Raw genomic sequence first — 17774 nt, 5'->3', positions numbered from 1 at the left:
TTACCCTGAGAGACCTGCCGCGGGGTCTGTTTGCCCCTTTCACGGGGCTGGGGTGGCGGGCCGCAGGCTCACTTTTCCCTGAGATCCCTCAGTCCCAACATGGGGGGTAATCCTGTCGGCTCCTTCTCCTTCTGGGTCTGCAGGAGGACCCCAGGTGTGTCCCTGCATGCCTGCATGGTGGCAGTGGCTGCTGCCGTGGCAGCAGGCCACCACTGTGGCAATGGTAGCTGTGGCAGTGGCTGTGATGGACCACCCACATGGTGACAGTGTTTGAGATAGCAGTGGGCATCCAAGTGCCTTGTGCTTCTGCTAGCTGTTGGTGACAGCTGCCCTCAGCTCCCCCAAATTGTCTTCTAATTAATAAGTTAATTTCAAAACTCAAATTTCTAACATTTCTGATAATTGTTTTCTCAGATATCAGAAGGGTTTGGTTGATTCATACTTCTAGAACTTAGGTATTTCTAATTAATGTCAATTTATGTCCAATTTTCTTTTCAGGTTACATTTTAAATTTAGTTGTTTCAGGAATAAAAGTTTTCAACAACTTTTGAAGGTGGTTATATCCATAGAGAGTAAGAAGAGATATGATATAGTAGTTAGTAGTGTAAACTCTGGAGCAATCCCTTCTGGGTTCATAAACCCACTTTAAACTGGTATAGAACTTTAGATTCACATGCTCAAGGTGTAAGAGCCATAAGATTGAAGGAGCATGGGTCTTGTAAACATCCTTTAGAAAAGAGCTTCCTGCCAATCATTAACACTAGTCTCAGATTTTATGTAATTGAGAAAAACATATACATGCTGTTTGAACCATTTGTTAGTTACAGCAGCTAGTATACTTTAAGGAACACACTTAAAAAATAACGAAATGAAAACTTAAATGTCACGTAGTTATTAGAATATGCATTGAATATTAATTATATCATGTATAAACAGATACAAATCTCTACATGACTACTTTCAACTTAAAGCCATATACTCTTTATGGCATTTTAAAACTCTGACTGCCATTGTATTTTAATGATAGCTGTGATAAATACGCTACTTTCAGAAAATTAATAAAACAGGATCCTTTATATTAAATTTTCAGTGACTTCTCAGAGTTAATGATAACATATTATACTGCTAATATTAAATCAAATATAAATAATAGAAATGTCACGTTAATTTTCTCATTTGGTTTGAATTATAACCCAGTTACCTTTTGAATGCTCATGGTCCATCCCTAATCTGTTACAGGTAAAACCAAAGCAGATCATTGAAGGAAATGAACTATAATAATACCATCCAAAACCTATTTAGATTTAACTCTGTGGGAGAAGGAAGTTCATGTGGCCACTCTCCTTTATTTATGCTATATAAAATACTCCTATAGAGTTCATTCTAAAATAATATCTTTAGCACATTTAAGAATTAACAAAGGTTTTAGCAGTAAGTATGCTAAAATATAGCTCTGCCAACAAGGGCTAAGCACTTGGACTTGAAAATAGTTAATTCTCACAAGAACCCTCACAAGTACCATGATGCTGATTTACAGAGAAGGATCCTGAGTTTATGGAGCCTCAGTCATTTGCCTGATACTCACGCACTCAGCGTTGGAGCAGAGCTCTGAATGCAGGCAGTTTGATTCCACAGTTCAAACTCTAAGTCATTCTGTAGGTTGAGATTGACCTTAACTATGTTTCCATCAGAAAAAAAGGCATTGTTACCTATATCTTTACAAAGAAACTCAGAAAAAGTTTTAGCCATTTCCACATAGAAGAAGAATTAATCTTCTGTGTGTAACTTTGGTAATGTAATGTTGTCCACTATCAAAAATACTGTTTAAAAGGCATCAATATCAGAGAACAATTTTTAATATAGAATTAAAAATACAATAACTAGTGACTGTTTACTATATCACCAGATATGTTTCAGTAAAAATAAAAAGCAATAATTATTAAAATGTCCTCAAACAAATCATCATAATATATTAAGAAGAAAGACTAAATAAAAATTCACCAGATAAAGCACAGTGCTGGAGATTAAATGACATGTTTTCAACCATGTAATGAAGATGAACTGAAAATTCACAACTTACACTCTGGAAGCACAAAGATAGATGGCCCAATGTAGGGACTATAAAATCAAAAAAAAGAGGTATTTTAATCTTCCTCCTGAACAGTCTAAGGTGTAATATTTTTATGTCATGTATCTTCTTTCAAGCCAACACCATTTTTTATAGGTTACTATACCTAGACTATTTTGAGTGGTTCAGGGGACAAGTCCATTGGCCCAGAAATCTTTAGAGACAATGTGTAAGTCCAAGTTGGAAATATATTTATTAGAATGAGGGATCTCCAACATGTTGTGAAGTGATAGACATAGAAACCTGAGAATCCTTTGTACAAAGGATTTTTATAAATAGATCTCCTATTTCTCACAGTGTGATACACAAAAAAGTATGATTGTCAGTATCATGACATGAACAGACAACTACTTCTAGAGTCTACAGCCTCATAGATATTTTTTAAAACATAATAAAAGAGCTGGAAGCCCGCTGTGAGCAAAGAGCTAGATGCACAGTTTTCGTTCAGTTTGGTGGCTGGCGTGTAACTACCTAAGCAAGTAACTGTGAATTTACTTGGATTTGAATGACAAATTTAAACTCCAAGTATTTTTCAGAAAAATACCTGAAAACAAATACAGAAGCCTCCTCTACATGTAGATGCTTCTACTGTGACAGTTGTACCATATGAACTTGAACAGCCTGGCTTCTGTCTCATATATAGGACCTTGACCCAACACATAACATCTGAGGGCCCAACGTTTTTGGGCAACCTTGAAAAAACTTTAGTTAGCTTTTTGAAAAGAGAAATATACTTGTATGTTCTAATGTTTTCCAGAATTTTAGGACCACTAAAATAATTGTTCTAAAAGATTGAGAACTTACAATCTGATAGGGACTGCACAGAATATTGTACATCTGATGAGGGTCTTGAACCATGAAGTGAAAATTTGAATTTTTCCTTCTCCTTTTCTCCTTCTTTACTCCTCTTCTTTCCAATGTCTTTTGCATCTGCTTTCTCTAACATATTAAAAAAACAGCCATGAAGTGAAAATTTGAATTTTTCCTTCTCCTTTTCTCCTTCTTTACTCCTCTTCTTTCCGATGTCTTTTGCATCTGCTTTCTCTAACATATTAAAAAAACACAATATATCTTTTAACTAGAAAGCCTCAGCTATGTTTCTTATTCAGTCATTGTGTTGAAGGAAAAAAGGCCAAAACAATTGTATTATTTAAATATAAGCCCATAGCCACATTTCCCCAAAACATAATCCTCTCTAATTAGAAACCTCACAATAAATCCGGAGAAAATGTTGAAAATTTACAGGTACTGTAAAAGAAATGCAGTATTTCTTTTACCTGCTACACATAATTTTATGTTTACCGGAGATGATTATTTTAAAATATTTTATTTATATAATTATAATGTCAGGCTAATCTTCTCATTTTAAAAACAAAAACAAAAAGCAGCAAAGCAGGTACTAAAAGTTGAGTCCCAAATGACTTCCTTGTTTGGGGGATCCATCTCAAGGAAACATGGTTTTCTTTCTTCAAAATAACTTCCTGTGGAGCCCAGAGTTCAACATCCACAAACCAACATCTCATTGCCAACATGGCTTCTGCAATAAATTCCCTGTACCCAGAACTATCCCCACCACTTGAATTCCCACTCATGTACACATTTCTATGAAACATGTTCTCGTTCAACTTAAAAGAATTTTTCCCAAGCTTTTTTTATTTCCTAATAAATCCCTTCCAGTTCTGAATCAGAAATCTTAGATTTTTGCCATTTTATTCTCTGGATCATCTGCTAAATTTGTAGTAACAATTAGTCAGGTTATTTGTTTTTTAAAATTTGCATAAATAAAAACTATGACACTACTTATAATATTCCTTAGCCTCCAAAATAAACCTGTTTCTTATCTTAGCTTTTATAGTAGATTTAACACCTACATGAGATACAAATTGAAGATAAATACCACTTCAAACATAGGGTGGGATATTTAACTATTTTACAGGGAAAAATATTAAAAATAGGTTATTGTCAGGATTTTACTTGGTGGTTTTCCCACAGAGATAACTTAATTCAATAAAAGTAACTGGATAGTAAATATGTGATTTCTTGTATAATTTTAAAATAGGGTTTTAACAGTCTTCAAACTTTTATTCAGAATTTATGATGTAGAAATAATATAATATGTAAAAATATATCAATAGAAAAAATAAACTGTTTTCACATAGAAATTTGGATAGCATGCAACAGTGTTTACAAAAATTTGTTTTTGCCAATACCCTAAATAAGTGTTGCTCCTCTGTCATTTTATTCCACCCATCTGGAAAAACCCCACTCTGAATAAACTTGGCAGCTGAGTCCTGCTGGAGACAATCCTCCCCTCGTTCTGAAAACCTCGCCACATCTATTTTAAACCTCCATCACCATCTATATCTTACACCTCCACCTCACTCTCAGCTCACAGCTAGCCTGCCTATAAACAGAGAACACAAATTCTTCTGTCAGAAATTCTCAACTTCTCCCTACCAAACCTGTTCACCCACCTACAGCTGTAACCATCCCTCCTGTGACATGTGCCCACCTAGAAGAATGCAGAAGCCATTGTTCCCCCGGATTAGGCCAGTCCTCCAGTTGGGCATGGATCTTGCTCTCCCCACCTTCTCAAGAAACTCAATTTATTGCCATCATTTCAGCTGTATCTTCCCGATTGTCTCTTAATGATACTTAATTCTCCCTCATTAGATTAACAAATATATATTCTGTCTCTCCGTCAGCTTCCATGTTGTATCTCTCCTGTTCTTCAAGGCCAATTGTTTTCATAGGGTGGTTTATACAATTACTCTATTTCCCACTTTCTTTTCAACGCTCTTCAATACATCTTCCACTCCCTCACTTTGTGGTGTCCAGTGGGCTCCATATCACAATATCTAAAAGAGAAATTTAAGTTTTCATCGTAGTTCATCTCTCAGCAATATTTGACACAATCTCTTTGATTCTTGAAACACTTTTTTCCTTTCATTTCAATGCCAACATGCTCTGCTGCTGTCTCCCTTGATTCTCTGGCCTTTCCTTAGACTTCTTTACCAGCTCACTGTTTTGTACCAAGCTCTCAGCCGTTTAGCTCCTTCAAGGCTCAGTCTCAGCCTAGGAAGATGAGAAAGTCTTTTCTCTGTGTACTCTCTCCTAGGAAAATGTCATCTATGGTTCAATTTAGCATGCCTTGGTCAATAACTCCCAAACGTGTATCACTTTTTGGGATTTTTGACACAAAAAATCCATTTGATTATCTTAAAGGTACCTCAAATTCAGTAAGTTCATCAGCACCGCACTCTACCGAGTGAGCCACTGGGACGGCCTAAATTCAGTAAGTTCAAAATCATTTTCTGATCTCTCCTAATAGGTACCACTATCCAGTTTTGTAACTCAGAATTCTACAAATCATTGTTGTCAAGTCCTGCCATCTTTTACTTCTGAAATATCTCTCATATAAGTGACCTTATCTGCATGGCCGCAGCAACTACCTTATTACCTTATTCAAAGCTGCCATCGTCTTTAACCTGAGCGGATGTGACAGTCACTAAATTGGTTTCTTTGTATCCACTCACATCACTGACTCCCCTCCCCCACCCAAGGTCTTTTCTTCTCAGTGAAGCCACAGTAATCATTTGAAAATGCAAATTAAATCATGATTCTACTTTAAGCTCGCCATTGGCTTTCAGTAGCTCTTATGATTAAGATCAATAATCTTTACCTAGAAGATTCGATCTGCTCACTCTCCTGCTTATTTCTCCAGGCTATTCTCAAGTCACTTTATCCCTTCACTTCTTCTCCTATAGCTTAACGTGTCTTATACCAAGTCCTCCAATACACGGCTACTGCTTCATGATCTTTACACCTATGTCCTCTGCCTAGAGTGCTCTTCTCTCCACAGTTCCCATCTTATGTGCTATGGTCTTAACATTTGTCCCCTCCAAAGCTCATGTAGGTATTTGATTCCCAATGTGGCAGTGTTGAAAGGTAGGACCTTTAAGAGGTAACTGGATCATGAGGATTAATCCATTCATTGGGTAATGAGTTAATGTTTTAATAGGTTATAATGGGTGTGGGCTGGTGACTTTATATGGAAAAAAAGTAAGCATGTGAAAGTTCTCTTGCCATTTTTGCCACGTAATATTCTGCATCTCCTTGGGACTCTGTATCAAGAAGAAGGCTCCCTGGACTTTGGACTTCCCAGCCTCAAAAATGTAAGAAATAAATTCTATTTCTTTATAGATTGCCCAATTTCAGGTATTCCGTTACCAGCAGCAGAAAACTAATGCATTACCCTAGGTAACTCCCTCTTATCTCTGTAAAAAAGTTCAAATTTCCCTAGAGAATTGTTCTCTGATGGCCCAGACTAGAATGGGTCCTTAGATTCTTGTATTTCTTCTTGAGGTTCATGTTTTAGTATGTGCTTATACATTTTAAAATTATTTTTCCCCTTCCACAATCAGGCACACTGCCAGGGCCTCAGGGCCCTACCCAGGGACCTGAGGTATGGAGCTGAAGACCAGACCCCCCTCCCACAACCAGGCACACTGTGCCAGTGCCTCAAGGCCTTCCCGGGGACCTGAGGCATGGATCTAGGGACCGGACACTCCCACAACTAGGCATACTGCCAGCACAAAGGAGCATACCAAAAACATCACCTCCATGTGGGTGGCCCACCACAGCCACCACCATAAATAACCATGGCTGCCACAAAAGCAGCTAGATGCCATAATCACCATGCAGATGGTCCGCCAGCCACTGGAGTGCTTTGGCACAAGGAGAGTCACCAGCAGAGATAAAGAAAAGAAGAGAATCTCTCTCTCTCCACAAAGCCCATTCCAAAGTGACAGAAGAAGCATCTGCTCTATGATCATATTGGGGGACCTGATCACACCTCTCAGCATTGACCATATCATCTAGGCAACAAATAAACAGAGTAACTATTATTCTTTCAGAAGGAGAGAGGAAATCTAGGGTAATTAGAGGGGGGAAGGGGAGGGAGAGGGGGATGGGGAGAGATTGGATAGAGGCATAAAGAATAATTACAATTTGTAACAATATATATGCTAGTAATATTGACTTGATCAACATATCTCAATGTTGAACCCCAAAATTTGTATAATCAATCTCGATCCAATAAGAATTTAAATAAATAAATAAATAAAATTATTTTTAATATTATGCTCTCTCACTAGACTGTAAGCTCCAGCAGGAGAGTTCCACATCTGACTTCATTTACCAAGATATCACCAGTTTCTGGGTCACTGCTAGTTTTATAATCAGAAAGAGGTATATTTAAATAAATGAATGGATGGATGGATGTTAATTTGTGAGACATGAGAAAGCATTTCAAGGAGAAAATTAGTTTGGCATATACTGGACAAAACAAATTTAGTCAAGCTTCTTTATTTACTTTCTTGTTATAAGCTAATGTACATCAGATCATTTCAAAAGTGGCCTATAGTAGACAAATATCATTCACACCCTTGATCTTAGTATATTCTTGAGGAAAATCTAAAGTAATAATTTCCGTGAAGTATATTGTGGGAAATACTAATACAAGTTGTTGATAAAAGTAATTCTGGTATCAGAGTTATGTTGGCCTCAGAAAGAGTTTGGGAGAATGGCATCTGTTTCAAGTTTTTGGAATAGTTTGAGGAGAATTGGTATTAATTCCTTCTTAAAGGAATTGGTAGAATTCAGCTGTAAAGCCATCCAGACCTGGGCTCTTCTTTGTTGGAATATTACTGATTACCACTTCAATCCCATTGCTTGTTATTGGTCTCTTCAGGTTTTCTATCTCTTCTTGATCCAATTTTGGTAGTTTATATGTGTCCAGAAACTTACCCATATCTTCCAGGTTTTCATATTTGTTGTCATACACTTGTTTAGAATAGTCTATAATGATTCTTCATATTTCTGTGGTATGGGTTGTAATGTCTCCCTTTTTATTTCTGATTTTTGTTATTTGAGTCTTCTCTCTTATTTTTTTTGTTAACCTAGCTAGTGGTTTGTCTATTTTATTTATCTTCTTGAAAAACCAACTTTATGTTTTGTTGATCTTTTCTATTGTTTTTTGGGTCACTATTTCATTTAGTTCTGCTCTGATCTAATTTCTTTCTGTATACTACCTTTAGAATTGGATTGCTGTTCTTTATCTACTTCTTTGAGGTGTAGCATTAGGTCATTTATTTGAAGTCTTTCCATTCTTTTGATGTAAGTGTTTATTGCAATAAATTTCCCTCTTAGTACTACTTTTGCAGTATTCCACAGGTTTTGGTATGATGTATATTTTCATTACTTTCAGGAAATTTTTTGATTTTCTGTTTAATTTCTTCTTGGGCCCATAGGTCAAAACCAGATAAAGACACAACAAAAAAAGAAATTACAGGCCAATATCCTTGATGAACATAGATGCAAAAATCCTGAACAAAATAGTAGCAATCAGAATACAGCAACACAGTAAAAAATTATACATCTTGATCAAGTGGGATTCATCCCAGGGATGCAAGGATAGTTCAACACATGAAATTCAATAAATGAGATACATCAAATCAACAAACTCAAGGACAAAAACCATATGATTATCTTACTAGATGCTGAAAAAACATTTGACAAAATTCAACATCCCTTCATGATAAAGATTCTTGACAAATTAGGTATAGAAGGAAAGTATCTCAACACAATAAAAGCCATCTATGAAAAGGCCACTGCCGGTATCATTCTGAATGGTGAAAAACTGAAGGCTTTTCCCTTAAGAACAGGAACAAGACAAGGATGCCAACTCTTATCACTTCTACTTAACATAGTACTGGAGGTACTAGCCAGAGAAATCAGGCAAGAGAAAGAAATAAAGGGCATCCAGATTGGAAAAGATGAAGGCAAACTGTCCATGTCTACAGATGCCATCATACTATATATAGAAAAATGTAAAGACTCTATCAAACAACTCCTAGAGCTAGTTAATAATTTCAGTAACATTGCAGGACACAAATTAATGCCCCCCAAACAGTTGCATTTATATTCTCCAATAATGAACTGCAGAAAGTGAAATCAAGAAACTAAGCCCATTTACAACAGTCATGAAAAAAAAAAAAAAAAAACCCAGGAATCAATTTAACCAAGGTGGTGAAAGATCTCTACAATGAGAACTACAAACCAATACTGGAAGAAATTAAAGAAGACACAAAAAGATGGAAAGACATTCCATGCTCTTGGATTGGAAGAATTAACATTGTAAAAATGTCTATACTACTCAAAGTGATCTACAGATTCAGTGTAATCCCCATCAAAATACCAAAGACATTCTTCACAGAAATGGAAACAACAATCTCAGCATTCATATGAAACAACTAAAGACCCCAAATAGCCAAAGCAATCCTGAGCAAAATACATAAAGCCAGAGGCATAACATTACCTGACTTCAAATTATACTACAAAGCTATAGCAACCAAAACAGCATGATATTGGTATAAAAATAGACATTTGGACCAGTGCAGCAGAATAGAGAACCCAGAAATCACCCTTCAGGCTTGCAGCCATCTGATATTTGACAAAGGCAATAAATATCTACATTGGGGAAAAGAATGTCTCTTCAATAAGTGGTGCTGGGAAAATTGGCTATCCGTATGCAGAAGAATGAAACTAGACATGCATCTCTTACCATATACTAAAATCAACTCAAAATGGATTAAAGACTTAAGTATAAGAACTGAAAGTGTAAAATTACTAAGGTAAACTATAGGTGAAACACTTCAGGAACTAGGTCTGGGCGCCGACTTTGTGAACATGAACCTTAAAGCACAAGCAACACAAGAAAAAAATAAACAAATGGGACTATATCAAACTGCAAACCTTCTGCATAGCAAAAGGAAATAATCAACAGAGTGAAACGACAACCTACAGAGTGGAAGAAAATTTTTGTTAACTATGCATCTGACAAGGGATTAATATCCATAATATACAAGAATCTCAAGCAATTACACAGTAGAAAAACAAATAACCCAATTAAAAATTGGCAAAGGAGCTGAATAGACATTTTTCAAAGGAAGACATACAAATGGCTAACAGGTACATGAAAAAATGCTCAACATCACTAGTCATCAGGGAAATGCAAATTAAAACCACATTGAGATATCACCTCACCCCAGTTAGACTGGCTATAATCAAAAAGATGGTGAATAACAAATGCTGGAGATGGTGTGGGGAGAAGGGAACACTCCTACACTGTTGGTGGGACTGTAAATTAGTACAACCACTATGGAAAACAGTATGCAGGTTTCTCAAACTACAGACAGATCTTCCATATGATCCAGCAATCCCACTTCTGGGTATATACCCATATAATCCAGCAATGGAAATCATCATGTTGAAGGGATACCTGCACTCCCATGTTTGTTGCAGCTCTGTTTACAATAGCCAAGACATGGAACCAACATAAATGTCCATCAATGGATGATTGGGTAAGGAAACTGTGGTATATATACACCATGGAATACTACTCTGCCTTAAAAAAGAATGAAATTCTGCCATTCACAATAACATGGATGAGCTTGGAGAAACATATCTTGAGTGAAAAAACCAAAGTACCGAAGGATAAATACCATATGTACTCACTCAAAAGTGGGAGCTAAGAGAGAAAGAAGGAAGGAAAGAAAGACCACAGTGGTATGTTGGACTTCCAGAGGGAGAGAGCATACATAGGGGTACAAAGTGGAGTGGGGGAAAGGAGGATGGTGAAGGAGGTCGGGGATAATTGGTTGGGGACACAGGGTATAACCACAATTTGTAGTAATGGGCATGCTGCCAGTATGGATCTGGCCATCACATCTTGGGCATGAGTGGTAGCAATCAGCTTCGTATCTCATGAATAGTCATAACCAATAAAAAATGTACTACACAATAAAAAATAATAGCAATAGTTCTGAAAAATAAATACATTATAAACATAAATATTTGTGATAAAATCAAAATCTGCTCTGACCGAGTTCACCTAAATTCTTAAAGTATCTGGAGGACTGGAATGGGTTTTAAGTCATGTCCCCACATTCTGAGAATGTTTACCACGTGGCTATTTTTACCTAAGAACCAGACTTGCTGATGCCTAAAGAAGTTGTAAATTAACCTAAAAACTGGGAATGGATTTTGTGACCCTTACTACTAAATATATATATATATATGCGAAATGTATCCTGGCAGCAATCACCAATCTATATACTATGTAGTAATTAACAGAAAAACTGTTGTACTGATGAAGGGACTATTCCCTTTTCTCCCCTTTATTACTATTTTTTTGTGATTATAAAAATATGAAAACTCTGCTGTCTCTTTGGGGCACATCCCGAGGCAACTCAGCTGTTTCCTGGGCTGCAGTCACTCATACTGGCTCAAATATACTCAGATATTTCATCAGTGCCTGTTTCTTTTTCCAGGTCAATATTTGAAATATCATTGTAGACACTAACGACATACACAAAAAAGCTGAGTATTTTCCAGTAGATTTGTTTATTTTACTATACAAGCATTATTGTTCATATGCATAGCTATATGAAATACTTTAGGAGATACAATATACGTAAATTTTTAATATATAATTCTACATTTTGTAAAATAACTTGAATTTTTCTTCATATTTGAGCTTTCAGCTTACAATGAATTATTGGAAAATCATAATCTAATCTGTGTTTATCTCACTGAAAAATAAAAAACACAAGATAACTTTTCTCCTTTGCTGCGTGCTTTGGTCCATTCTACTCTGTATGTAACATAGGAAAGAGGTGTGTTTGATGGAAATTGAGAACTTAATGTCTCTTCTTATATTAACACTACATTAATTCAGTACCATCAAAGCAGAAAATTGCTTTTGATTTTTAAAGAAAGCAAAATATGGAACAATAATAAACATATAGTAAATGCTATCATAAGTTCTAAAGTCTTAGAAAAGAAAGATGCTAATTACATGGCTATTTTCACAACACTAAAGCAATGATAATGTAAACAAAAAAAATTAGATTCAACAATGATTGTAAAGCATTTATATGCAATGTCCATACTGAATAACTTTTTGATGTAAAATGTCTCACCCTTTGGAGGTTTGTCAGTCTTCTCAGGAAGTTTTAGTGTCGTCGAGGAACCCTCAGGTTTGAATTCCTTCCCGTCTTTCACTTCTTTTCCATCCTTCCCTTCTTTGCCATCTTTCCCTTCTTTTCCTGGTTCTTTTAACTTGGTATCTATCGCTGCTATTTTGCTTTCAGAGTTGTTCTCATCTGACACCTTAAATTCTGGCAATATTTCTTTTAAGAGCTCCCAAACCTTGTCCATATATCCTGGGCTTAGAGAAAAGAAATCAAAATTAATTTCTGAATGACTTTTTACTGAGTACATGCCATATGACAGTCATTCAGTGTCATAAGTGTTCTAAGCACAGGAGACACAACACTGAGCAAGACAAAGAGGGTCAGTACTCTCATGGACCTTAACAACTAGTGGATGGATACAACCAAGAAAGAGAAAGAAAGAGAATATAGCAGGCAGTAATAACTTCTATGATCAAAATAAAATAATGGAAGATGGGATATGACATAACTTGAAGAAGAGATAATTTAGATTGTATGGTCAAGAAGTAATGTCTAAGGAGTTGAAAGTTAAGTTCAGTGAGACTTAAAGGTTATCTGATGGAAAATTATTTCAGGCAGAAAGAACAGCTTTGTACGTTTTTTGTATATTTGAGAAATAGAAAGAAGATCTGGGTGGCCAGTGAATGGTTGCCAAGGCAGGGATGAGGTCAAGGATAAGGCCAGAGATTGTGTCAGAGTCAGGCAATGTAGATCCCTGAGGACCAGGGTAAAAATTTGAAAACTTCATTCAAGTGCAATGGTTAACCACTGAAAAGGTTTCGGCAAGGAGATCGATATAATATGATTTATGTTTTAGGAAATTATTCTAATTGCCATGTGGAAAATTAAATAGAGGTGGGTAAAATAGACCCAGGGAGACCAGTTGTGAGCAGTGATGGTGAGTTGAACTAGGATAGCAATAATTGAGATGTAGAAAAACAAATAGATCCAAATTAAGTGCGGGAGGTACTGTTGACAGAGCCCAGTGAGAGATTATAAATGAGAGAGGAAGAAAATGAGTGATCAAGCATGACTCTTAGATTTTTCTTGAAATTTTCATAAATACTAAGAATATTTTAAATAAATCTTGAGAAGGAATTAAAAACCAAATAGATATTAGCAACTTCATGGTCAAACCTACTGAAGAGAAATGACTTCCGGTAACCACCCTGTGAGTGCATGAATAACCGTGAACTCTCCCAGCTCTCTCCTCTGTGCTATGTGGATACTAAAAAAGAAAATGCACAATGCTGTAGTTACCAAAATTTGAAAACACAGAGAGATATATAAGGACTAAGAATCACTAATAAATATCAGTATAATAATAAATATAGGAGTCATTTGGTTATACATTACAGTACAGGAAAATTCAGCTAGATGTATCCCAACACCCAGATGATTTGCTTTGTTAGAACACTTATGTCCAATGATAAAATTTCATGCATATTTACAAAGTACATTTATAAACTTTACTTTAAAAAGATTTAAAATTAATATTAATCAGCCATATACATAAAGTACAACATAGTGTATAATTCACTTTATACATTCAATACACAGTCATGTTCTTTTTAAATAGAACAGTGTCTTTTATCTTTCCAATTTCAGTGATTATTTTAAGATGCTTATGAGACTGTGCATTAAATCAGTCTTCTCTTTGGCAGGTCAAAGTGGGTATCAGAAATTCTTAATGAAATCCTTAGATAACTGCAGAGAAGCCAGAAACATCTGTTCTATCTTGTACAAAAGAGTGGATCTGCCAGAAAAAGTCAAACAAGGCTGTGATTAACCAAATATCAGTACTCTCATTTAGTTCTTTTGTAAAAAAATTTTTCTCTAAGTTATTAGTCTGTTTACATTTATACACAGAAATGCCATATCTCCTTTATGCCCAGGAGTCACAGTTTCAATCCATCATATGTCAGTGGTAGTGTTGATGGTATTGACCAACACACGTCCTTTTCTTCAGAAAAAAACTTAAAAACACATATTCCATCATTTATAAATTTACATGGGTTTGTTGTTTATAGATTATGAATTTCTATGTGTCTACATATCTCAAAGATATCAAATATTTATTGGGATAGTTCACAGTCTAGTCCACATTCTTCTTTGGATAATTATATTTATGAAGTGACTTTGGAAACCTCATAGAAATCATGCTCTTTACTTTGCATATCTCACATTGATATTGAAATAAGTACCATGTGTTAATTTTTTTAATGTTGAAAGCTAATCCTCATATGAAAATAAGTGCTATATACTACCAAATATGAGAAAAAAATATATAGAAAAACATAAATTGTACCATATAGGGCAGGTTTTCTCTGGAAATCTAAGAAATGTATTACACCTAGCTCAGTCCTGTATTTCCAAGCTGAATTTATTTTACTTAAATAATAATAACAACTCTACTACTCATGTTGCTATAAAATTTTACTGAACTATGGCTTTAAGAAAGACAAAAATGCCTATTATTCGGGTCATGTACTTAATGCTTCATTGGTCTTGAAACTCTAATTCTCAGGACTTCAAATTAGATATGAGAATTAGGAACACTACGAATGTTTTTTTTTTTTTCAAATAAACAAATATAATTGCCACCAATGTGAATATTTAGTAGTATTCAGCTACTTAAAAAGTCTCTGCTAAGTCTTCATAAATATCATTGCAATTTAAGGGCTGAAAGCTGGGTGAAACAAACTCACAATAGAGAATTGAAGGCTGGTAAGAAAAAAGGGAAATGAAGAAGATGGTTGTTTTTGTTTTGTAGCCTTGGGAGAGAAAAGGAAGCTGAGCCAAGAGAAAATCCACACAAAGCACATAGAAGGGGAGGGGGCTGCGCCATGAGCAAGTGCTGACATAGTTTGTTAAAGCACGTGGGTGTGTTCCATGGACTATGGAGATGCTATGACACACTGCAGGAGACAGAAGAGTATAAAAATTCAAGCCTGTGCAGTGTATGTGAGAATTCTCCCACTGAAGGATGACATAAAGTTGTTACACATTTCCAACTCAAGCAGCTACGCTTTTTTGCATTGCTAAGGGCAAGATGAAATGACTCCTTATCTCTGAAAGTGAAAGCTGAGAGAAATATATCATGCATGTCTCATATATGTTGGTATACAAGTCGTGCAGGATTTTGCAAGAATATTTAAAGAAAATACGAGTAGTTCTCATCATGAATGTACCAGAAGTAACCCATGTTATCAAAAGCATGAGAAGCACATTGACATCCTTGAGAAGAGTTCAGGGATTTTAAGAACAGTAAGTTATTGCTGCATTCACAGAATCTAAAACTTTAACTAGATTCAAGTATATATTATTCAGTATTTAGATGAACCAGTATTTTCCTTTACAAAATAATTTATTTCTTCCATTAAGCTGAAACTTTATTTTCTGTGATTGACTTCCCATTAATACTAAAAGAGCACTTGAATATAGAATAATATTTTGAGTATCTCTTCTTGGGGGAGTTTTGTCTTATTGGCTAACCCAATACTTCAAATTAGTGGCTTTGGTACATTCTTTTTTAATACCAGAAAATTTACAATGTTTAGAAACAAACCTTTCTTTTAATTGATTTTTTAAAAAAATAAAGCTATGCAATATAGATGCATAGTTGTTGTTTACTATTTTTTATACAAGTGAGTGATATTTTCTCACTACGTACTCAACATTTGCCAGTTTAATGATAGCTTTAGACAAAAGCATTGGCCAGAGTTCAAATTCATAGGTTGTAGCTGGAAGTAATAGGTTGTTATCCTCATCAAATGGCAGAAAGTCATCAATAGTTATCTTTCTCCAGCAACCCTAAAAATAAGAACAAAAAAACCCATCAATGATTTATAGCATTTTTTCTCATACATCATTATATATTACTGACATTATTTACTGCCTTATAATTTTAATTTAGTATCTGACATTTAAAGACTGAGATACTGGTTTTCAATACTACTCTGGCTGAGCATTTTAGCTTACTATTTTATTTAACATAATTATAGTATATCTATATCTATATCAATACTATCCTTATTTATGAGGTCTTGTGAGTACATTTTTGGGTACCCCATTCCTACATAATGCAGTAAATTAAAGTGTTCCAAATAGCAGAACCAAAACGTGGATAAGCTTGGGCACAATTTAGTACACTGTATAGTCATAATACAAATGATTCAAATATAACTTTAGTAATTATTGCTTATCCTGATATGCACTCACTGATCTTACACTTCCAATTCCCACATTACTCCTACTCTTAATTAAAGATGTGATTTTTTAAAAATGAAGTAAATTAATATATTATTTGATAAAATTATTACATATTTATCTGCATGCATATTTCTTCATAATTAAAAGGATGAAACAAATAACATTAATGCTTGTAAACTCAAATAAAGGGTTTTTTTTTCAACTTTGGTTTCATATGCTAAATTTTATTATGAATCTATTCCTTTGCCAACAAATATCTTCAGCAGTGGTGTCAAGCATTGTGAACCCAAAGATCTGCATAACATATGGCCTGTACCACTGAATTACTTATAGTTTAGTGGAGAAAGGCACATATGCAAACAACATAGAGTACTGTATGTTTAAAGTGCTTTAGGACCAGAAAGAAAAGTGTGACTAATTTTGCTGTGGGGAAGTCTCAAAAGAAAGTGACCTTTGAATTGAAGATTTCAGTAACAGCATATTTTTCTCAGGGGAATAGAAGCAATAAGGTGAAAAATGTTTTCTTGTGTGACACTTGCAACCTTGAACTTTATATTGCCTTATTTAGTGGTTATAAGTCTTTTTCTTTTTTCCTTAACAGATGATGTAGGGCAAGAAAAGTTTAAAGACACAGGTATTTAGCCACCCCCCTCCTAATTTTGGAATGAGCAAAAATAATACAGAGAAATAAATCAAATACAAAAGGACAAATATTGTATGATTCTATTTATTTGAGATACCTAGGAAAAGCAAGTTCATAGAGGCAGAAAGAGTAGTTATGAGGAGTCGGGGGGAAGGGAAAAAGGGAAGTTATAATTTAATAGGTATAGAATTTCTGTTTGGGATGATGAAAAATTCTGGAAATAGATGGTAGTGATGGTTGTATAACATTGTGAAAATACTTAATGTAACTGAATTGTGTACACTTAAATTGTTAAAATGTTAAATGTTACATTATGTATATTTTACCACAATAAAAAAATAGCAATAGAAGTTCCCTTTCTACAGTTTACTTTTCTATAAAAGTTTTGAAGGGGCAGCCAGTCCTCTGAAGGTAATGTTTTAAGCAGCCATAAGAACTTAAGTCAGACCAGTTCAACAAATATCAGCTGCTTTCAGATTATCAGCGATATCATTTTTAGATTGATAGATTTAGATTTAGCATTTTAGAATGCTTTGATTACTAAACATCATTAAGCTATACACTTTAAATGAATGGACTGTATGGTACATGAATTGTATCTCATTAAATCTATTCCAAAAAAAGAGAATACACAGGGATGAATATTTAGTATTACATACATTTCCAACACATAATTTAACTAGACATGACAATTTTCTTGGGGATTTTTTTTTTT

General features: G+C 34.9%; 1 protein-coding gene across 1 annotated transcript in view; it reads right to left on the bottom strand.

Annotated features, from left to right (window-relative positions):
* The window catches only part of ADGB (androglobin), a gene marked incomplete at its 3' end in the record, with an annotated part of 133531 nt that overhangs the window by 74260 nt on the left and 41497 nt on the right, over positions 1-17774 (bottom strand). Inside the window, exons 6-8 of the mRNA XM_008586395.1 lie at positions 13346-13432; positions 12172-12419; positions 2933-3067 (exon numbers count right to left, since the gene is read on the bottom strand). Of these exons, the coding sequence (XP_008584617.1) occupies positions 2933-3067; positions 12172-12419; positions 13346-13432 (470 nt within the window). The remainder of the gene's footprint in view (positions 1-2932; positions 3068-12171; positions 12420-13345; positions 13433-17774) is intronic.

This window comes from Galeopterus variegatus, unplaced genomic scaffold (assembly GCF_000696425.1).
Source record: "Galeopterus variegatus unplaced genomic scaffold, G_variegatus-3.0.2 Scaffold3972, whole genome shotgun sequence".
In the NCBI taxonomy this organism is placed as follows: domain Eukaryota; kingdom Metazoa; phylum Chordata; class Mammalia; order Dermoptera; family Cynocephalidae; genus Galeopterus; species Galeopterus variegatus.
Note: the sequence above shows the minus strand (reverse complement) of the source record. Positions and strands in the feature narration are given on the sequence as shown.